The 19,137-nt window shown below is 37.7% G+C and overlaps 1 protein-coding gene across 2 annotated transcripts in view; it reads right to left on the reverse strand.

Annotated features, from left to right (window-relative positions):
* Positions 1-4,659: 4,659 nt before the first annotated feature.
* AKAP10 (A-kinase anchoring protein 10) overlaps positions 4,660-19,137 on the reverse strand; it is a 78,548-nt gene continuing 64,070 nt past the window's right edge. Inside the window, exons 13-15 of one of the 2 annotated variants that reach the window (XM_016145138.2) lie at positions 17,948-18,000; positions 17,234-17,329; positions 4,660-11,796 (exon numbers count right to left, since the gene is read on the reverse strand). In XM_016145138.2, the coding sequence (XP_016000624.2) occupies positions 11,791-11,796; positions 17,234-17,329; positions 17,948-18,000 (155 nt within the window). In that variant the 3' untranslated portion in view covers positions 4,660-11,790. Of the gene's footprint in view, positions 11,797-17,233; positions 17,330-17,947; positions 18,001-19,137 lie in introns of those variants that run through there. The other variant, XR_004951289.1, reaches the window with a different exon arrangement.

Genomic DNA, 19,137 nt, shown 5'->3' on the forward strand with positions numbered 1-19,137 from the left:
TAATCTCAATAAAGATCCAATCGTGTTATCACAAATGAAAGTATTTCATCTTTCTTAGATGAAACATTTTTAATTTTCAAAATATCTTTTGGATTCCCCCCACCCCATCTTTTCGATTTCTTGTCTTAGTTGAGTTCTTTATTCTTGCAACTCCCACTAGTTGCACTGGGCACTAGGTCAGGTGCCAGGACTACCATAATGGAGGTAGTAGACACATTACATACAGGAAGGCTGCTTGTACAGAAGTTTGGCGCTGAGAGTCAAAGCTCAAAATCAGCACAATGGCTTGCAGCAGAGTTTATATGAGATACTTTAGAGAAAAAAATATGACTCCCAAGTCATCGAGATCCTAAAGTTGAGCATAACTTTAAAAAGCTGGGACTGATCAAAGGGAGTCTGGGGACCTTGGAAGAATAAAAAGGTAGAATCAAGGAGACAATGGGGGGAGAGGGTATTGGTTAATATTTTCATTGCCTTGGCATAGATGAATGCCTCCCATACCATTAACCAAGATCAGCAAATAAACTTGGCTCTGATTCCAGCTTACTCTGAAGCCCTGAAGCTTTGGCTTACTATGTGGCTTTGCAGTTATGAGGCATGTCAGGATCTGACATTCTGGGCTAGAATGCTCACCAGAGAGTCATTTATTCATTCACTTGACAAGTTTTTTTTATAAGTGAACAAAACTGACAAGATGCCTGCCCTCAAGGAGCTTATTCTCTAGTGGGAAAAACAGGCCATAAATAAGGATAAATAAAATTGATAGGATGTTAGCTAGTGACAAGGTATCAAGGTGAAAATCTGGGAATGGAGATAGGAAATATAAAGGGAGAGATATAATTTTAGAAAAGATGACCAGAGGTGGCTTCATTGATAAGGTAACATCTGAGTAAAGACTAGAAGGAAATGAGGGTGTGATCTATGCAGATACTTAGAGGGAGAGCATTTCAAGTTGAGGCCGGATCATGCCTGTAGCCCCCTGTAGCTGGAGCTAAGCAAACAAGGGGAAGAGTGATGGAGATGATGCTACAGAGAAAATAGGCTAGATGCTAATGGGTCTCATAGGTCATTATAAGGATGGCTTTTTCCTTGAGTCAGATAAGACCTTGTAGGGTTTTAAACAAGGGAACAACATCATTTGGTTTACTTTTTGAAAAAATAGATTATATTTTATAGCAGTTATAGGTTCACAGCAAAATTGAAGGGAATGTACAGAGATTTCCCATATACCCTCTATCCCGCCACATGCCCAGCCTCTCCCATTATCAACAACCAGCATCAGAGTGGGACATTTGTTACAATTGATGAGCCTGCACTGACACATCGTCATCACTCAAAGTCCACTGTATACTTTAGGATTCACTCTTGGTGTTGTGTTTTCTATGGGTTTTGATAAATGTCAAAATTGAGAGAGGTTCTCCTCTATTCCTATTTTCTTCAATTTTTATCATGATTTTGTCAAGTGCTCTTTCTGGTTTACTTCTTAAGAGTTGAACTTTTCCTCATAAATTAATACACTTCATCTTAGCCAAAAGGCCAAAAAGCAATCTCATAAATTAATAAATTACCTCTTTGGTACTCTGGGAACTTGACTTACATGAATTGTTCTTGAGAGAATCTCTCACTCTGCCCTGCAGGTGCTCATGAAATCAGGTTTGTGTAAATTCTCTAGAGGAGGCAGCCCTTAGTGAAACCTTAGGGAGGACAGAGGAGCTGTCAGCTTCTCCTGATGTTCCCCCACCCTTCCTGCCTCAGTCAACCAGTGCTGAGGGCTAACCTCGCCGTATGCCTCAGGGCTTTCCTTCTGGGTCTGCTGATATCTGCTTTTTCTGCACTGAGACCACATGCACAGTTTTAGTTCTTGTTGCCTGTGGGTTCTGCTTCTTCTTTCCTTTGAGGAAGGCTCACACTCTCCATGAGCTTCTCTCTCAAGAGACCCAGCATGTCAGCTACGCGGCTAACTCCAGGCAGGGATCCAGGCCAGATCCCCGAGGCAGATGAGATAGGTTTGGGCCCTGCAGTCAAGACATAATAACACTTCCTCTTGAGTTGGGTGAAGACATCAGATCAGCAATTCTCATCACAGTGGGGAGAAAAGAAGGAAATCTCTGTTTCCCAGTATTAGCAATTACACAACTATAAATAACTCCTCATGATTAGAGATGCTTTGAATGAGGAACCAATGGCCTGCACAAATGCTACATCTGCACTATGAGAGTAGCCTCGGAAATAAGATTATTAGGAAGGTTTTATTTTTCTTTTGTAATAGACCCAAGAAACCCAACTCTTTACACTCTTCATAATAAATTGAGACCTTTTGATTGCACTACTAAATGTTTCTCAAGTCAGAGAAATTCTCTCGCTCTGCCACGACCAACTGCTGAACCATCATTATCTGCATTTCTACAGATGACATGAGGCCCAGAAAAGTGAGAGAAAGGCCAAAGATCTCATAGTAGAGATGTGGTATGACTGCATCTACTTTCATGTAAACAGCACAGTGTAGATAAGCTCTGGCCATCTTGCTGTGGCTTCCACTGCTAGCCTCAGGTTGGACAAGTGGGGTATTTCTGAGATGTTTTAGAATGTTTTGATGATCTTAAAGAAGTTTGATTTACATGGGTTATATCTATTGATGTATCCTGTACCAGAAATTAAAACAGAGAAATGCTTAATATTTATTTTAAAATTCATTTAAAAAGAACATATCAATAATAACACCACAAATTGCATATTACATTTTTATATATGTAGTTATATAAATATGAAAAATGATACTTTTAAAATGGAAAAAATTAGTGGATGATGTTTTGTATTTTTGCAAATCTCTTTTTTGTCTGGCTAAACAAAGACAGCTGGATTCTCGTAATTTGCTTTTGCATTCATCTGTTGTTTTGGTTGAAGCATATGAAGAAATTCTAGCATCACGGATATGTAGTTGGAAAAGGGAGGAGTGTTTTAATAGTCTTGTGGATATTCTTCTGTGATACTGCACCAAAACTTGACAAGTGTTTCTTAAAAGTTAGTTGCAGTGTAGAATCTGAGACCATATCAATGAGTTTCTCATATCATTATATTAAAACCTATTGGTGGACTTTGCACCTTGAATGAATCTTTTAGCTATGCATGGTTTTGTACATCATGTATCGGTCATTTGAAAATTATTAGTTTATTGGGTTGTGCAGATCTTCCAAATGTTACACATTTCTTCATACAATATGATGTATGTGATTTTAAAAGATCACAATTGTTAATCAGATCTCATTAGAAATGCCTTTAAGATTGGAAGCCATCAAGCTCACACTGGTGAATACCAGTTTCCTAAAATTCTCATTTTTGCTTGCAAACTTGAATTTTATCCTTGACAATAAATACTGTATTTTCTTCTTGAAGTGACAGGCTCACTTCATTCACTTTCAAGAAAATGTCTTTTAAATATCAAAATCTGAATAACCAGTTTGTCAGTTGTTCTTTCATGGTATTCTATGACAACAGTGACTAGTTCTGCTCACTATTCAAACACTTGCATAAGTACTTTTCCTGGGGAAGACCATGATACTTCAGTGAGCAGAAGTGCTTTATACATACTTCCCTTTTTGTCCCCCGTATTAAAAAAACATGTACTTGCAGGTTGAAATCTAATGAAATAATTATTACTGCTTCATCAAAGACATTCTTTTGGGAAACTGGCTTTTAATAATTGTTGTTTTTTTTTTAATAGCAGGCTCTTGGTGGTGTAGAATACTGCTAATACAGTTTAGCGTCACTGTCCAGATTCCTGCTAAGTTGCTGCAAGTTTCACCTACCATTGATTTTGGATCATCGGTGCAAATATTCACATGGTGAAAAGGCAATTAATGTCTTAGTGTTATTATGAAAATAGTTTTGACCTTGCAGACCTCCTGAAAGGGTCTCAGGGACACTCAGGCACCTGTAAATCATGCTTTGTGAACTGCTAGACTAGCACGAGAGATCTCTCTCCACATGTCTCTTGCTAGGAGCAGGTAGGGAGCCCTTCAGTCCCTAAGGCATATTTCTGAGCCTGGGCAGATGAAACGCCATTAGCTGGGCCTGTTTTTTTTTTAAAGCAAACCCCCTCCTTTACCACCAGAACTATCTCCTAGGCCATGCTCCCTAGGGTCAAACTCAGGCTTTCCCTGGGAAGCACTCACATTCTGCTGGAGCAGATAGGCCCAGAACCAACCCTGCTGATGCCAAATTGGATGCTGTGAGACCTGTGCTAAGGGCGAATCAGATGGACTGAGCATAAGGAAAGGCTTTTTGGAAGAGGAGGATGAGAAGGAAATGACCTGGCATTCCAAGAGGAGAAGGACTTCCTTAGGCAGACTGCGGGGGTGGGGGTGGGGGGGGGGAGGCATTTTAAATTGAGGCATTGTTTAAGCAAAGGCACGGGCTACAAGGTATAAAAACCCACTAAGGAAAGAATGGGGAAAGGTGTAGTGTTGCAAAGTCTAGGAAGCTAGATCAGTCAGGGCCTTAAATGCTAAATAAGGAATTTGGACTTTATCTAGCAGACAACAGGGAGTTCATTACTGATATAAGTCATTTAAGGCAAATCTCTATTATTTACCTAATGAAAAAATTAGGGTTTTAACTTGGTATTTAAATTTTTAGGAATGTTGATAAAATAGCCAGATGTCTAGTTATAATATCTAATTTATTAGTTATACACGCATATTTAAAATAACATTATATACAATAATCCAGTAATACAAAATATTGCTTTTTTCTTCCATTCACATTTCAAGTAACAATTTTATTCAAACTCTCTACGTGCATCTTGGACATCAATGTCTTCATCATTATTTAGAGCCAGTTTCTCAAAGCGTTATCTCCTTCACTTGCACTGCATCTAAGTTGTGAGACGCTGCATTTTAAAATACTTGTAGGACTATGTCATTGGAAAGTCTGATCCAAGTCATGATGTTAGGACAATCCTCCCCCACCCCAGCTTACATGTAGGTGCATGTTTATAATCTTTACAACAAAACTATGTACTCACTTATTGCTTTTGAAATTGCTCTTTAAAGGCTGGTTTACAAAATTTAACTCTTGTAATAGTGAGGGAATACCCCCAGGAATAATTACTAAATTTCTTCCCTCTTTCAATTAATTCTAATAGGAGCAATCTATAACCAAACAAAACCTGCATCATTTGAGGTTGTTGCAGGCTAAAATGTGAAGAGAAACCAGAGGTAGAACAGTTGCAGGAGACGACAAAATTTGGGTGTAACTGGAGAGTACAATATGTTTTGGGGAACAGAAAAAGACAAAGAGCTCTAGGTTGGGTTGTTGGGTGGATCATCATGAGGGACAGTGAAGTTTCCTGGGCTGAGAATGAAAGAGTGACAAAAGCTGTGAGTGATACATCAAAGACCTGGAGAAAGATAGCTAGGAGTGTCTTGGAGCTGGGTAGATGGCAGAGATGAAAAAATAGCCTCCCTAGGTAGCAACGGAGGAAGTGGAGCAAGGATATGGAAGTAGCACTGGCCAGAAGTAGGTGGTCATGGTTAATGCGAGACAAAATCTTGGTCTAGTTGAATGGGAGTGGTCTGCATGTGTCAGGAATATGAAGGAATTATGCTAAACTGAAAGACTGAGATGATCAAGAAGTCTGTGGTTTATAAAAGGGGGGTCCACCTAAATTTTGCACCCCCACCCTCCAAATAGTTCCTTGCTTACACACATAACACTCATCACATGAACTTGTCGTTGTTTTCTAGACTGCAAAGAGGATAGGCAGTATATTTATCCTGGGTACTGTTGTATCTTAAGCAAGTAGACAGGCATAAAACAGACCCTTAGGAAATATGTGCTGAAGGAAGAAACAGAGAGAGAAGAAGGGAAGAAAGAATGAGATATCAGTGGCTTATGGAAAGGACCTGAAACAACTGGAGGAAGAAATAGGTCAGGAAAGGCATGGCTAGGACTTCAGAGGGAATTGGCATCAAAGACCGAGGAGAAAAGCTGGAAGGAAATGGACCAGATAGCTTTTGTGCAATAGGTTCCACTGGAACCATAGGTGTGATTCCAACAGCCTAAAGTCTTGGCCCTGGAGGAATATGTCAGGTGCACTGCCCCCAGCAAAGGCACTGAGGGCCAGGGAGCTGAAGACCGTGGGGCTGAGACTGGTCTGTGGCTTCTTCTAAGCCTACCCCAGTGGGAAAGACTTGCCTCCATGGTCTCAGACCTGCCCACTGACAGTGGTGGGGTGTTTGGGTGTTCTTGGCTTTGATAAACATCTGAACGCTAATAAAGAATTTATGTGCTTGTCTGAGTGAATCATGAGTAATAGGTCTCAAATTACGTTTGTGTAGCACGGGCATTTCCCATGAAAAAAATCAAATTCATCACCCAATTTACAGGAAAGATTTTAAAGCAGTGATTCTCAAAAGTGCAGTCTCTGGAGCAGCAGTGGCATCATCTGAGAATCTGTTAAAAATGCAAATTCTTAGGCTCTACCCCAGACCCACTAAAATCCTACTAAAACTCTGGGGATTTGGTTCAGCAATACATGTTCTCCAGGAGATCACGATGCACATGAAAGTTTAAGAACTACTGCTTTAGGGTAATGGATAGAACATTTTTAATTTTAAAGCCACAATCCCCTTTTTCTTAAACCTTTGACATCTGCTGTACTAGTTTTTAGTGGATACCAAAAAGCAGCAAAATGAGAGAACCAAGTTGCAGCATAGCAGAGTAGTGGGAAGAGGGCACTCTTGCTGCCTGGATTTGATTCCTGGCTGTGAAACCGTGGAGAAATTCTTTTCTCTCTTAAATTCAGTCTCATGGAAAAGTACCATTTTAAGATTGTCATAGGGATCAACGACATGGTGCCTGGCACACAGTAAATACTCAGTGATGCTGGTTATTATCATTAAAGTAGAACTCAGAAGGAGCTAATGACCTCATTGAGTCAGCTCAGTGGCTAGCTAGGTTTTTCCAAGATTGAGAGTCTATATCACATGCACAGAATAACTTCACACTAGTCTTGTTTTTAGTTTCTAAGAATTCACATTTCCCAAAGTTCTGGAGAGCCCCAAAGGGCTGAGACTGATCCTGGGGCCCCTTTTAAGCCTTACCTTATTTAGAGAGAAGCTTGCCTTGATGGCCTCAGACCTCAAGGTGTCCACCCCTTATTATCAACCTAAGTATGTCTAGTCTTGTGGGTGAGTAAATGGAATAGCACAACAATGGGTCTTCAGAGGGCTCTGAAAGGAAGGTGCTCACAAAAGTGTGAGGTGCGAGGTCACAGAAAGGTGACCCCTCTCCCTGTGGGCCTTCTCTCTATGGGTCTGGAAAGCTTGATGACTTCTGGTAGGATGCTGGAAGGAAAGGGTTTTGAGTCACAAGCTTAAAAGGTCATCTTGTGTCAAAAATACCAGCACATATTTTAGATGAAACTTCCAACTTTTATCTCCTCCAAAGTTGAATGGAAGCTCCAAGGAGCTCAGAAAGTTTTATTCCTGTGTCCCTACACTATAAGTGCCTGGCATTTAGTAGGTATTAAAATACATCTAAGTGAACATTTGATAAACCAGTAGTTATGTAATTGGAAGAAACAAAGATTGCTCTTTGTCAAGACGCTCTTTGCCAAACTTAAGGTTTGGATGAAGCTCCTGGGACTTACAGGGTGAGCCTAGAAGCCTGGGCCCCTACTAAGAGCTACGCTTAGTCTGGAGATCCAAAGTGCTTTTCAGCTACAGCCTTTTTCAAGACATGTATGGCACGTGGGATTCTTACCATGATGTAGGCAAAGGCCAGCTTGGGATCATTTAGAGGTGTGGCCTAAAGGTACATTTAAGATAGGGAACTTGGATATCTGAAGATGGGGGAAATGCCACAGTCATCACAATTCTCTATTTGCTTTTTGGCAAATCCCAGCTCCCTTCAGGCTGAACTTGTCTGCTCTTTTTAGGCACCTTGCCCACCTACCACAGGCTGAGCCCAGAGGGCCCAGCTACCCAGCCTGGACTCACAAGTGCTACTTGGTGTACAGCTAAGGAGCAGTCCTATAGGCGCCTCAGTAGTGCCTGGCAGTGGTGGATACACTACCACGCTTAGGCAAGGGGCTAAATTATTCCAGATGAGTTCTGACACCCTGACTGTGTGAGTAGGTGGTTTGAAAGTAACAGATTAAGGAAGTTTGTTTGCATAAAATTACTAAGGCAGAAATACTGCTCTATGTGACAGGCAAGCAGACAGACTTCTCCCTCTCTGAACATAAAGGACCCCTGGACCTTTGCTCATACTGGTCCCCTCAGTGCCATTTTGGTATGTCCAAAACTTACAGTACCATACTTCCTATCTGAGCCATTCCCAATCCTGCCCAAGTAGAGGCCTCCTATGTGCCCACAGTGCTCACCTGTAAAGGGCCTCATAGGGTAACTATTAGTGTGTGTCTCCTAAGTTGTAACCTTGAAGGGTTTTGCTGGGATTTACTTCCACTTAGCCAATGGCCAAAGACCTTGTTAGTACAAAGAAGTGGTCAGCATGTACAAATTTTTCTAATTATTGCCCTCCATTTTCAGCTGATACCAGTTACTCACTAATAGAAATGTCCTCTATTTCTGGGTTTATTACAGCTGCTGTAAGCGGGATGGTGTTTGTCCTTCAGAAGGGTGTTGGGAAGGATGAGAAGGCCCTGGTCCAGAAAACCTGATTTCAAATGGTGACCATCCCACAACAGGGCAAAGACCTACCCTTTTCCTGTGTCTGAGTAACTTCTCCTTGTAAAAATGAGGGAGCGTCTTTTAGTTCCATTAGCTTAAGATTCCATTTTGAGAGAATACACAAGAAAGTTTACTAAAGAAAACTCCAGAATTCAGTGGTACTTGGCAAACACACTGAGCATATATGAACATTAGTAACGAGAGCAGTCTGGCAGTATTTTAGTCAAGGTCCTTTTGGTTGCATGTAATAAAAACTAACTTTAGACTGATTTTTAAAAGCCAAACCTCATTCTAACGCCACCCAAGGGATTAATGGAGTCCATGCAAGGATGCAAGGCTAGATCCAGAAATCAGCAAAATATTCAGGGCTACTAAGGCAGCTGCTCTCTCAGATGTACTTTCTCTCATGTATTTCTACTTCTAAACCTCTCTGCTTGTCCATGTAGTGCTGGCTCAGGAGTCCACCATTCCAGATGGTGTCTGGTATTCCTCCTCCCTTCTGCAAAATTCTTAAGATAAAAATTTCTTGGGCTTGTCTGGATCAGGAATTCAACTCTGGTTTAATCAGCTGGTATGTGGGGGAAGGGATGAGTGGAAGAAAAAGGTTAGTGTTGTATCGGCATCATCAGGTGCTTAGCTATCACCAGTACTTAAACAACAAAGAAGTATGTCATTTTCTACAATCCAGTGATCTTCTCCTGAAAATTCCTATCGAACTAGTCAAAGCTCCAGTACTATAACTTACTTACATTTCATAAAGCTCCACTGAATACTGAAGCCAAATATAAAAAGTTACAAATGTTCCTCCCTGTTTTATTGCTCTTCATTGGACTCGGTTGACATTTGCTTTTTAGTTTCACCAAATCTTACAAGAGTGATAGAGACACACCAGGTTACAAAAGTTATTACTTTCTCACTACCATCTTTTCTAACAATCTGCATTGTCAACAACATGATACAGATGGATATTCAACTGATTTCTTGAACCTATAAAAACCCTGCCAGGAAATCATATTTTGTGGACACACTGTATAGAACCTAGAAAACAGTGGGAGCTCACTGCTATATGACTCCAAACCCAATTTAAACATAAGTACAAGGATCTACTTTAGATCAAATATTAAATCTGGCTAATAATTTGAGGTCACATTCTGTGTCTGTGTCCCAAGGCAAGTGGGGCAGAAAAAAGTAACCTAGTTTCAAACTTGCTATTCTTCTTAGAAGAACCAGACAACTATTGACATCCCTAACTCAGAAGCACAAAATGTATATTAAAAAATGACTAAATAATATCTTAAGTGAAAACACTAGTTTAAATAGCCTAGAATCTTACAGAAATTTTTATTCTAAAACATGCAGAGGCAGCAAGAGTCACCCAAAACCACATTTTATTCTATGACCTTTATATTGCTTTTTTGTTATTTAAAGATTGAAGCAAAGTGAAATGGATGGAATTATTTTGTTAAAAGAACAAAACAGGTTAATCATAGCATATACACCTCATAAAACCTCAGGCCTATGTCATACACTCCAAACACAAGGCTAAGTCCAGCAGTGGCTCATGTTCTGGGTTTTTGTAAAGCAAATGGAACTATTTGAAAGAATCAACACATTTTAATAGAAGAGCCATAAATGCCCTGAAAGCAGAAAGTTGACACAATTTTAAATATAATTCATATATATATATATATTTTAAATCAAACACAATTAAATAGAATACGGTTTAAGTACATGAATACTTCAGTTTTAGAAGAATAACAGAGGTGGTACATAGTACCAAAAACTTATACACAGCCTTTTTGTTTCTTCTGTTGATGAAACAGTGTGCCTCTATATAATCAAATATTGCAATGGAATAAATTTTCTATTTATTCAAGACTTTCTCAAGGACAGAAGTGATTAATAATTATATATTTATACACTTTTTTTGCAACGTCTGAGCAAAAGCAGTAACGCCTAAGAGAACGTTCTCTCTTAAAACAGTCAAAGCATTGGCACTGCCTGGCCAGTGGAGTGTGTTCACCAATAGGGTAGCCTTGCTGATACAGCGCAGTTCAGACCCAGAAGCCAACTGAGTTTAAGTGAGATGAGGGAGTCTCTTACCATCCTACAGACAGAAAGAAAAAAGGCCACCAACTGCAACTTCCCAGCTCACAGTAAAGAAAGAGGAGGCAGTCAAAATTGAGTGCTTTTCTTCTCCCAAACCCCTGCCTGCCCACCTTCTTAAAAATATCATATAATCTAGGAATAAACATTTTGTTCAAGATACCACAGGGGTAACACTGGAGTGATTGTTTATTCCTTTCCACATGTATTCTGAAGGGAAAGTTTAATAACCTGGAGCACAGAATTCCAGAGGAACAAGTTCTAATGCTCAAAAGAAAGGATATTCGCCCTTTAGTTAGCAGGGGATAGACTAGCTTTAAGTATACTACATCTCAGGAGCAATTAAAATGTGAAAATTGTATACTGTCATCAAAAGGAAGGACAGTGTCACTGAGACTTGACCCATGACCTGTTAGCTTCCTTTTAAATTAATGTCTTATGAAGGAACACTATGAGCCTTTACCCTGTTCCACTGAAGAAAAACAACCAGCTAGCACCACACTGCCACTCTGAGCTGCCTAGCTTTTGGAGGGGCTGACTCCCCTGTTAGTTTTAAGAGGCTAAAGCAAAGCACTTCTGGTACCTGCTTTATGCTGTTAGAGATGGGTTACTGCTACAGAATGTCCAGCAAATATCAGCTCTACATTTATTTATCTGCCTCCCACAGTATGTGGTCCCTGCCTATTCCAGTGGACTATAACTCTCTCATAAATGGGTTATTGCCATTGAAAAACAACTAATTTTCTAGTAATGTAAACAATACCACTTGTCTCTTTATGACTTTCACTGTGCGAACATCATGTGCAGCAAGTGCCTACATGTCACTCTGCTTATGGTGGAAGTCTAGGACTGCCTGTCATTCTTGAGAACAGATGTATCAGTGAAAAGAAATACAGTGCTTTGTTTTCATTGGCTGTGTTGAAGAATCCAACCGAAAGAAAAAAGTTCTCTTATTTTTCAAAAGCCGATTTCCTTTATCTCAGGTATTGAGTCACAGCTGAAAAAAAGAAAAAGAAAAAAAAGGTAAGGTACATTTCTATAAGCAGTGATACATTTTGTTACAGATTAAGGAAAAAGGGAACCCGTTACTTGGTGAATGTTTTCTATACATCAGTGTGTATGATAGCCAGAATCTGACTACAATGTGTGAGGTAAAATACTACAATTCTCTTCATTTACATACATGTGAATAGAAGCGTAAAGAGGTCAAGTAACTCATTCTAAGGTTACATAACAAGAACTGGCATGCAGACTGGCTTTTATCTTTCGATTTTGGCAATAGATAAAATACCTACTTTTGACAGGGTAACTCTTCTTCTAGGAATTAACCCAATGGCATACACTCATGAGAGGCGAAGATTTATTTATATACACAGACATTCATTAAAGTATTGATTGTAATAGGGAAAAACCGAAAACAACCTAAATAACCATCCACAGGGGGCTCATTAAATGAAGACAGAGCCATAATATGGAAAAATCCAATGCCTTTGCAAAGAAAAAATAACTGAAAACTTTCCTAACAGGGAGAAGGAAATAGACATACCAGATCAGGAAGAGCAGAAAGTCCTAAACAAGATGAACCAAAAGAAGCCCGCAAGAAGAAACATTATAATTAAAATGCCAAAGGTTAAAGACAAACAGAGAATCCTAAAAGCAGCAAGAGAAAGGCAGTTTGTTACCTACAGAAACACCCATAACATTGCCAAGTGATTTCTCAACAAAAACTTTACAGGCCAGAGGGATTGGCAGGAAATATTCAAAGTGATGAAAAGCTAAGACCTACAACCAAGACTACTCTATCCAGCAAGAGTATCATTTAAAATTAAAGGGGAAAAAATTAAATTAAATCAAATCAAATTAAATTAAATCAGGGATAAAGAGCTTCACTGACAAGAAAAAGCTAAAAGAATTCACCACCACCAAACCAGAATAAAGAAATGTTAAAGGGAGTTCTTTAAGAAGAAGGGGAAAAAGAACAACAGAACATAAATATAAATGATAAAATGGCAATAACTACGTACCTATCAGTACTAAATTATCTTATAAATTATCTTATAACTGCAAGTCTGTACTTCATTTTCCCTAACCCCAAGCCTCTGGTAACTACCATTCTACTGTTTCTATGAGTTCAACTTTTTTAGATTCCACATGTAGATGAAACCATACAGCATTTCTTTCTCTTATTTCATGTAGCATAAAGCCCTCAAGGTCTAACCTGCTGTTGTAAGTAGCAGGATTTCTTTTTTTTTTTTTTTAATTTTTAATTTTCAATTTCATTTACATATAATGTTATATTAATTTCAGGTGTACAACAAAGTGGTTAGACATTTATAAGACTTGTGATCACAATAAACACTTTACGTATCTGATAAAATATAGTTATTACATTACTGAAATCTTCTCTATGCTAAACTTTAAATGCCCATGACTATTTTGCAATTACCAATTTGTGCTTCTTATTCTTTTTCCTATTTTTACCTATCATCCCATCCCCCTCCCATCTGGCAACTATCAAAATGTTCTCTGTATCTATGATTTTATTTGTTTTGACTGTTCATTTTCTTAAGATTCCACATATAAGTAAAATCACATAGTATTTGTCTTTCTCTGACGTACTTCACTTAACATAATATCCACTAGCTCCATCTATATTGTTGCAGATGGCAAGATTTCATTCTTTCTCATAGCTGAGTAATATTCAATGTATATATATCACTTCTTTATTCATTCATCTACTGATAAATACTTAGATTGCTACCAAAACTTGGATATTGTAAAATAATGCTTCAATGAACCTATGAATGCATGTCTTTTTGAATTAAGTGTTTTGGGTTTCTTTGGTTAAATATCCAGAGTAGAACTGCAGGGTACTTCTTTCTCTCTCATTATAGCCTTTGTTTTAAAGTCTATTTTGTCTGGGACAAGTACTGCTACCCCAGCTTTTTTTTTTCATTTCCATATTCATAAAATATATTTTTCCATCACTTTACTTTCAGTCTATGTGTGTCTTTTAATCTGAAGTGGGTCTCTCTGTAGGCAACATATGTAGGGGGCCTTGTTTTCTTATCTCTTAAGCCATCCTGTCTTTTGATGAAAGAATTTAACCCACTTACATTTAAAGTAATTGTTGATAGGTATGTAGTTATTACCATTTTATTATTTATATTTAATTTTTTCTTCTTCTTCTTAAAAAAAGTCCCTTTAACATTTCTTATAATACTGGCTTAGTGATGATGAACTCCTTTAGCTTTTTCTTGTCTGTGAAGCTCTTTATCTGTCCTTTGAATCAGAAATACAGCTTTGCAAAGTAGATTAATATTGGTTTTGGGTCTTGCTTTTTATCACTGAATATTTCATGCCAATCCCTTCTGGCCTACAAAGCTTCTGTTGGGAAATCAGCTGACAGTCATATGGGAGCTCCTTCATAGGAAACTGCCTTTCTCTTGGTTCTTTTAAGATTCTCTCTTTGTCTTTAACCTTTGGCATTTAAATGATGATGTGTCTTGGTGTGGGCCTTTTTGGATTCCTCTTGTTTGGGACTATGCATTTCCAGGGCTGTTATGTCTATTTTCTTCTCCAGGTGAATAAAGTTTTCCGTCACTATTTCCTCAAATAGGTTTTCAATTCCTTGCTCACTCTCTTCTCCTGTTACTCCTATGATACAAATGTTGGTATGCTTGATGTCCCAGAGGCTCCTTAAACTGTCCTCATTTTTTTGGATTCATTTTTCTTTTTGCTGTTCCAAATGGGTGTTTTCTGCTACCTTTTCTACTCAATAGCTGATTTGATCCTCTGCTTTACCTAATCTACTGTTGATTCCTTCTATTGTATTCTTCATTTCAGTTATTGTAGTCATCATTTCTGACTGGTTCTTTCTTATCTTATCTATCTTCATTTCTATGTTTCCTATTCCTTTGTTGAAGTCCTATGAACATCCTTTTAACCAGTGCTTTGAACTCTGCATCTGGTAGACTGCTTGTTTAGTTCCAATTTGTTTAGATTTTTTTCTGCAGTTTTATTCTGTTCTTTCACTTGCGACATGTTTGTCTCACCATTTTATCTGCCTCCCTGTGTTTGTATCTATGTATTCGGTAGAGCCACTATGTGTGTCTCTTATTATTCAGGTTATCTATTTCTTCTTGAGAGAGTGTTGGTTATTTATGTCTTTCAAGGAATTTCTGTTTCATCTAAGCTGTTGAATTTATTAGCATGAAGCTGTTCATAATATTCCCTTATCATTTTAATTACTATGGTTATATAATTATATATCCCCTCTTTCAATTCTGGTATTGGTAATTCATGTTTAATCTCTTTTTTTCCCCTCAATTATTCTGGCTAGAGATTTATCAATTTAATTGATCTTTTCAAAGAGCATTTCATTTTTGATTTTTCCCTATTATCTACCTGTTTCCTATGTATCTTGTAGTTACTTTTATCTTTATTATTTCCTTTTTGCTTTTCTTTGTGTTTAATTTACTAATTTTCTAGTTTCTTTAGACTGAGTGCTTTCTTCATGTCTAATATGAACATTTAATGTTATAAATTTCCCTCTAAGAACTTCTTTAGCAGTATCCTGCAAATACTATGTTGTATTTTTATTTGAATTCAGTACAAAATATTTTCTAACTTCTCTTTTGATTTCTTCTTCAACTAATGGGTATGTCTTCTTTGACTCAGAAGTATGTTGTTTAATTTCTAAATATCGTGGGATTTTCTACATATCTTTCTGTTATTGATTTCTTATTTAATTCCTTTGTGTTCAGAAAGCAGACTGCACGATTTCAATCCTTTAAAATTCATTTAAATTTTTATGGCCTAGAATGTAGTATATTTTCCACTCCACATATACCACATACATGCTGAATATTCCACAAACATGCCAAAAAGAATGTGTATTCTGCTGTTACTGGATGCACTGTTTTATAAATGTCATTGAGGTTCTTGATGAACTGACCTTTTATTATATAAAAGGTTCTTCTTTGTGCCTGGTAGTATTCCTCGTTTTGAAGTTTACTCTGACTTATAGTAATAAAGCTATTCCAGTGTACTTTGATAGTGTCTGCATGGTCTTTTTCATCCTTTTAACTGATGTCTTTATATTTAAAATAGGCTTCTTATAGTACAAGCTGACCCTTGAATGATGCTAGGGTTAGGGGCGACGACTGCTTGCAGAGTTGAAAATCCACATATGACTTGTCAGCCCTCTGCATACACAGACTCTCAACTGCCAGTTGATTCTTGAACAACACAAGTTTGAACTGCATGGGTCAAATGAACTGTGGTCAATTAAAAAAAGTCTGTATTAAGTGTACTTCAAACCTGCACTGTTCAGAAGTCAACTGTATATGATTGGGTTCTACCTTATTAGCCAATCTGACAGCGTCTGTGTTCTAACTAGACTATTTAAACCATTTATGTTTAATGTAATTATTAACATGAGTTGGTTTAAATCTACCATCTTGCTATCTGTCTTCTATTTGTACAACTGATTCTTTATTCCTTGTTCCCCCTTCTTCTGAGTTCTCTTATATTCAGTATTTTTTAGTTTGTTTTCTATAGATTGTGTTTTCTTCTGATTATAGGTCAGGTTTTTCTGCTTCCTTGCATGTTTGATAATTATTGACTAGATGTCAGACACTTATTTTTACACTGCTAGATGACGAATTTTGTTGTTCCTTTAAGGAGGATAAGCCTTTGTTCTAGCATGCAGTTTTTACTTACAGAGCAGTTTGGTCCTTTTAAAAGCTGTTTTTAAGCTTGGTAAAGGTGCTTTACTCTAGGGCTAATTTAGCTCCAATAGTAAGATATGTTTCTGAGGATACTACCCAATGCCTTGTGTATTACAGGATCTGTCCACACTTGTCAGTAGGAAACTGAATTGTTCCTAGACCCATGTTCCAAAAATTGTTCAGCCTACTCATTTCTGGTATTTTTTTCCTGGCCATAGACATTTTCATTCAATACATGTACTTACTTGGCCATGGACTTGAAGGGACCTCTCTAAATATTGCTGAACCTCTCTTTTTATGCAGCTCCTTTTTCTAGCACGCTGTTCTATGACTTCTAGCCACCTTGGGCTCTCTAAACTTTGATTTCTGACTCATCAATTAAGCAAGACTATGAACTCTACTATTAGGTTTCCCCCTCCCTGTGCTTTGGAAACTGCTCCTGAGCAGTGAGCTATGAATCACCTCCATGTTACCCTTTTTTTGAGGATTAAAGTCCTCTACTGCCTGTTGCCCAATATCTGGAAATAGTTGTTTTATTCAGTTTGTCAGTTTTCAAGTTGTTTATGATGAGAAAAATTCTATAGTAGTTAATCCTTCAAAGGCAGAAGCAGAAGGTCTCTTATGTCTTTTTGTTTTTATATATCTTGAATCTAATTCTTTTCAGTTTTAAACAAGCTAGATCAAAACATAAGTCATCCTTACCTTTGTTGACTTCTCTAACGGTTGATCATATTGTGCCTGCTGCATAACATCACTGACTATCATTTTAGCAATCTTCCATGCTAGCTCTTCTTGGGCCTAAAAGAAGGAATTCAAACTGTTGATAACAGAAGAATCAAGACATACATTATCAGTGTTCTAAACACAACTGTGTATGCATATAATTTCTACTTATTTGGATAAGTAGCACAATACCATATATCAAGAACCTGGGCTACCCTCTGGCTATGATATATTAACATGCCATTCATTGTCTTCCACGGTCATCTACTGAGCATCCAATATTATGACAAGTTTCAAGTTAGATGACCCAAACAAAACATTTTTATTTTTCCACTCCATCTCTCAATGTACTTAATATTAAAAGAGCAAGCCTCCATTTCTCAAAGTAAAAATGACAGTGAGAAAGGAAACTTTTGAGCTTTTGTTTCTATACTGACACCAATGCTTCCTGGTCGATGGAAACTTGAATGTATGGATATATTTTAGGGGCTAGAGTCTCTGGACTGAAGATATCTCCACTGTCTCTCTACCAAGGCTTAGAAGGGCCCGCCCTTTGTTATACCCAGGATAAGGGAGCAATAATGTGCCATGCTGCTTCAACATGGGAACTAAAGAAAGAGGAAACATGAAACCTTAGTTAAACAAGGTGACACTAACAAAAAGGAGTCTCTTTACATTAAAAGTAGAATTTACCTCATCAGTATTTCCTTGCACCCATTTCTTCATAGCTTGTGAAAACATGGAACCTAGTAAAAAAGCCAAAGTTGCATGTAGATTGTATGCATAATTTTACATTAAAATTGCTCTTACTTAAAAGCTATTTCTAGGTATGAATATATATTTATATTTTTTGTATAATCTCCCCTAAAACATTAAGGAATATTACAATTAATAGAAACTGATTATTTTGTTTCTATAACAGAGTATTTAACTAGCAAACATTGTGCTTTGAAAAACCTTTGAAAAGCTGTTTCAGAGTTCTGGATTTTTCTTCTACTGTCCTTACCTGATAAAAGAAAACTTATCAAGTGTTAGATTTGCAGCAAACTAAAAGAGCAAAACAAAAACCATGACCTGGATTTAACTTTGGGTAAGAATCTAGAAATATATCGGAAATTATCAATCTATTTGTTATGTATCCAAACCTTCCAGAACAGTTCCTATGAAAAAGGGCTTCGAGTATAGATCACACTGCTACATGCTATATAAATTAGCTGGATGGAGTATGGATGGTTATTTAAAACTCTGCTCACCCAGTTTTAAATAGAAAAGAAGGCTCTGCTCACCCAGAGCAGAGTTTTAAATAGCCATACTCCATCCTAGCCATAGTCTACCTCAACTTTCTAGGAGACACATAAGCCTGTCTACAACTGTACTTAGAAGCTGAGGAATCACTAAGGACTTACACTAGCCTCTATTTCCATGAATGAAATACATAACTTAGCCTTTCATTAACACAAATAGGCTCATAGCCTAACTTTGCCTTGAATCAAATAGTTGGTAGATTATTTTTTAGGCAAAGTCCTGATTAATTCAACAACTGGGATAGAACTATATATAGCATTCATGATAAATACAAAACCTAGATCCTTTTTCCTTAATAATTTTTATTTTTAAAGTTTGAGTAATGGCCTAAACTTTATGGTCAAGCAGAGTTGACAGGGCCACAACATTACATTCTCTGCCTACAGTCTCAAATGGCTGTTGAATTACCTAACACATTGCTCTCCCTTCGTGCTCACCAGCAGAGTCACACTGTTGATAATCTCCTACTTGCTAACATTCTTTTTTTTAATACCTAGATTTTGTCTCTCCGTTTGTTTTAATACTTTTGACTATTCCCACCTCCTTTAACATAGGGCTTCTCCAGGATCCCATTCCCA

Source organism: Rousettus aegyptiacus, unplaced genomic scaffold, assembly GCF_014176215.1.
Source record: "Rousettus aegyptiacus isolate mRouAeg1 unplaced genomic scaffold, mRouAeg1.p scaffold_m13_p_6, whole genome shotgun sequence".
Lineage (NCBI taxonomy): Eukaryota > Metazoa > Chordata > Mammalia > Chiroptera > Pteropodidae > Rousettus > Rousettus aegyptiacus.